At 27.0% G+C, this 2,484-nt stretch overlaps 1 protein-coding gene across 1 annotated transcript in view; it reads left to right on the top strand.

Moving 5' to 3' along the window:
* The first annotated feature begins 26 nt into the window (after positions 1-26).
* Positions 27-2,484, top strand: part of LOAG_18989 (hypothetical protein) — a 3,450-nt gene continuing 992 nt past the window's right edge. The window contains exons 1-6 of the mRNA XM_020451648.1: positions 27-89; positions 422-562; positions 683-811; positions 1,107-1,292; positions 1,905-2,066; positions 2,299-2,457. Of these exons, the coding sequence (XP_020304552.1) occupies positions 35-89; positions 422-562; positions 683-811; positions 1,107-1,292; positions 1,905-2,066; positions 2,299-2,457 (832 nt within the window). The 5' untranslated portion in view covers positions 27-34. The remainder of the gene's footprint in view (positions 90-421; positions 563-682; positions 812-1,106; positions 1,293-1,904; positions 2,067-2,298; positions 2,458-2,484) is intronic.

The raw sequence follows: 2,484 nt of genomic DNA, 5'->3' as shown, positions 1-2,484 counted from the left end.
TAATAATTATTTTAACAATATTTTTCGTTTTAGAATGCATTTCTTATCATCATCACTTCTTTCATTATTATTAACAGATATGATAACAGGTATGTCAAATCTTACTCTCCATCTTATTATAATTCTTTTTTAGGAGGAAAAAATTATTACAAGGTGTTAAATTTTATGCATCCTTCATTCTTTTACAATTACCTTAGAAAATTTAGCTGAAAGAAATAATATTTGAAAGTTTATTACTGTTAAACCATTTACTAACAATTGTTTCCAGATAATATTACAATTGAATTCCAAAAATATGGTTCATATTAATTGACCATCTCTCTATCTGTAATTTTAGCTTTTATTTGGCATAAATTGTTCACAATTAAAATTTTAAATTAATTAATAATATTACTGAAATATGATTTTGGCATTTTTTGAGGATCACACTTTGTACTGGGACAGTGTCCAACAGGTGGTAGAGCATTGTTAAACGGTTATCGATGCATATCGAACATACAATGTCAGAATATCTCTCCAGGATACAATTGTTATCAAGGAGTTTGTTGCCCAGATAGTTCAGGTAGTCGAAATTTTCTCAAACTTTTCAAGTATTCCTTCCACAAATCCTATCACTTTATGCACCAAATAAGCTATACAAATTTATTACTTTATTTTGCTGTATTACGAATTTTCACTACAGCAAACTCAGTATCATATGGTGGATATTGTACAATGACAATACAATGCAATACATTTGGTGCAACATGCATTTCACATATATGTCAATGTCCCGACGGTTCTCATTACAATGGTCGTTCATGTATCACAAGTAGGCTTTTTGTTTATCGAAATTTTAGATTAACTATATTATGTGTAATTTTTTTTTTTTAGGATGGATCTTGAGCTATATTACCATAGTGACTTTTGACCACAAATTGGCGGTTATTGTAAAGAGTAAACCAAATGAAGGTAACTGATAGTGTGTAATTATTAGTGGTAATATTTTGATAATTGTTTAAAGTGTCAACATTTTAGTTTGAATGTCACACATTATTATGTTTTGCAATATGTTATATTTACTTTTTAACGTTATCTTCAGGTAACATTTGTGATATTTATTATAGTGCCTAATGTTTGTCCATCAAATCAAATTTTGATAAATGGACAATGTTATCGAAATGTAACTTATGGTTTTCTCTGTAACTATACCCAACAATGCGGTTATATTGGCGCTTTTTGCACTGATGGAATTTGTCGTTGTCAATTGGGTTATACTTTTGATGGAAGCAAATGTATTCTGCGTTCTAAAAGTTAGCTATCAATTTTATCAATCTTATTTAAGGCTATTAAAATTTATCAATCTTATTTAATTAATGTATAAAATTGTTAATATCTATTTGGTGATTTCTATTTTTTTGAATGGGCATATATCATGAATGGTTATGAAATAGCAAGTTGATGCAATAATTTTTTTTTGTTTATTTTGAAGAAATTATAGGATGTGGGAAATTGAAAACAATTTCAATTCTCCAAAAAAATTGGCTGTTAAATTAGTGAATCAACATATAGGAAGTGGATTTGGAGAATGATAAGAATTTTGAATTACTGAATGAGATATCATGATAAATGCGAAAGAAGTACAAAATTAGAGATGAAAATCATCAATAGAAATAAATGAAAATATTTGGAATTTAGTTTTATAATTATAAAATTATTGATAATATCATTCTTAATGCTCGAATCTAGTAAGGTAAAAATTTGGAAATTTTATTATTTAAATTGCAACCACAATTTAATAATTATAAATTATAATTATAATTTAATAACAAAGCCAATGTATTCCAAATCTTTTGACTAGTCTATTTGCATTTTTCTAAATTGATCCTTGTTTTTTTTTTTTTTTTGCTGATGAAACTTTTTAGCTTGCCCTGGAAATCAGATAGCCATTGGTGGACAGTGTTATCCATTTGCCCAATATGGTGAAACATGTATGTTTAGTGAACAATGTATCGATAGATGGTATCAATCACTTTTATGTATTAATGGTCGTTGTATGATCCAAATGGATGACGATACTTTAAAACGTAAGCTTAACTACTTGTTTATTCAATTCTAATTTTTTCTATTTAATTTAAATTTTCGAATTAAATGTTTTTTTTTGAGAAAAAGGAGGTAAATAAAACATTGAAAATTGGCGATATTATATATCAAGATAATTAATATTCATAAATGATCTCTCCTTTGCTCCTACTTTTTCTTTTTCTATCAATATCAATATTGATTTAAGAATTTGGAAATATTCCCATAAAAATTTAGCAAAATGCAATGACCCACGTGCTGAAGTAGAATATGTAAATGGTACTGTAAAGAATTGTTTATATTGGCCTTGTACGGTTGGTTACTTTTGCGAGTATAATGAATCCCAAAATGGTGGACAGTATATTTGTTGTGGTACCAATGCTAATAATATTTATGGTTTGTTTTATTAAAACTTATTTTTTT

The sequence above is a fragment of the Loa loa genome (assembly GCF_000183805.2).
Source record: "Loa loa unplaced genomic scaffold supercont3.821, whole genome shotgun sequence".
Lineage (NCBI taxonomy): Eukaryota > Metazoa > Nematoda > Chromadorea > Rhabditida > Onchocercidae > Loa > Loa loa.
Note: the sequence above shows the minus strand (reverse complement) of the source record. Positions and strands in the feature narration are given on the sequence as shown.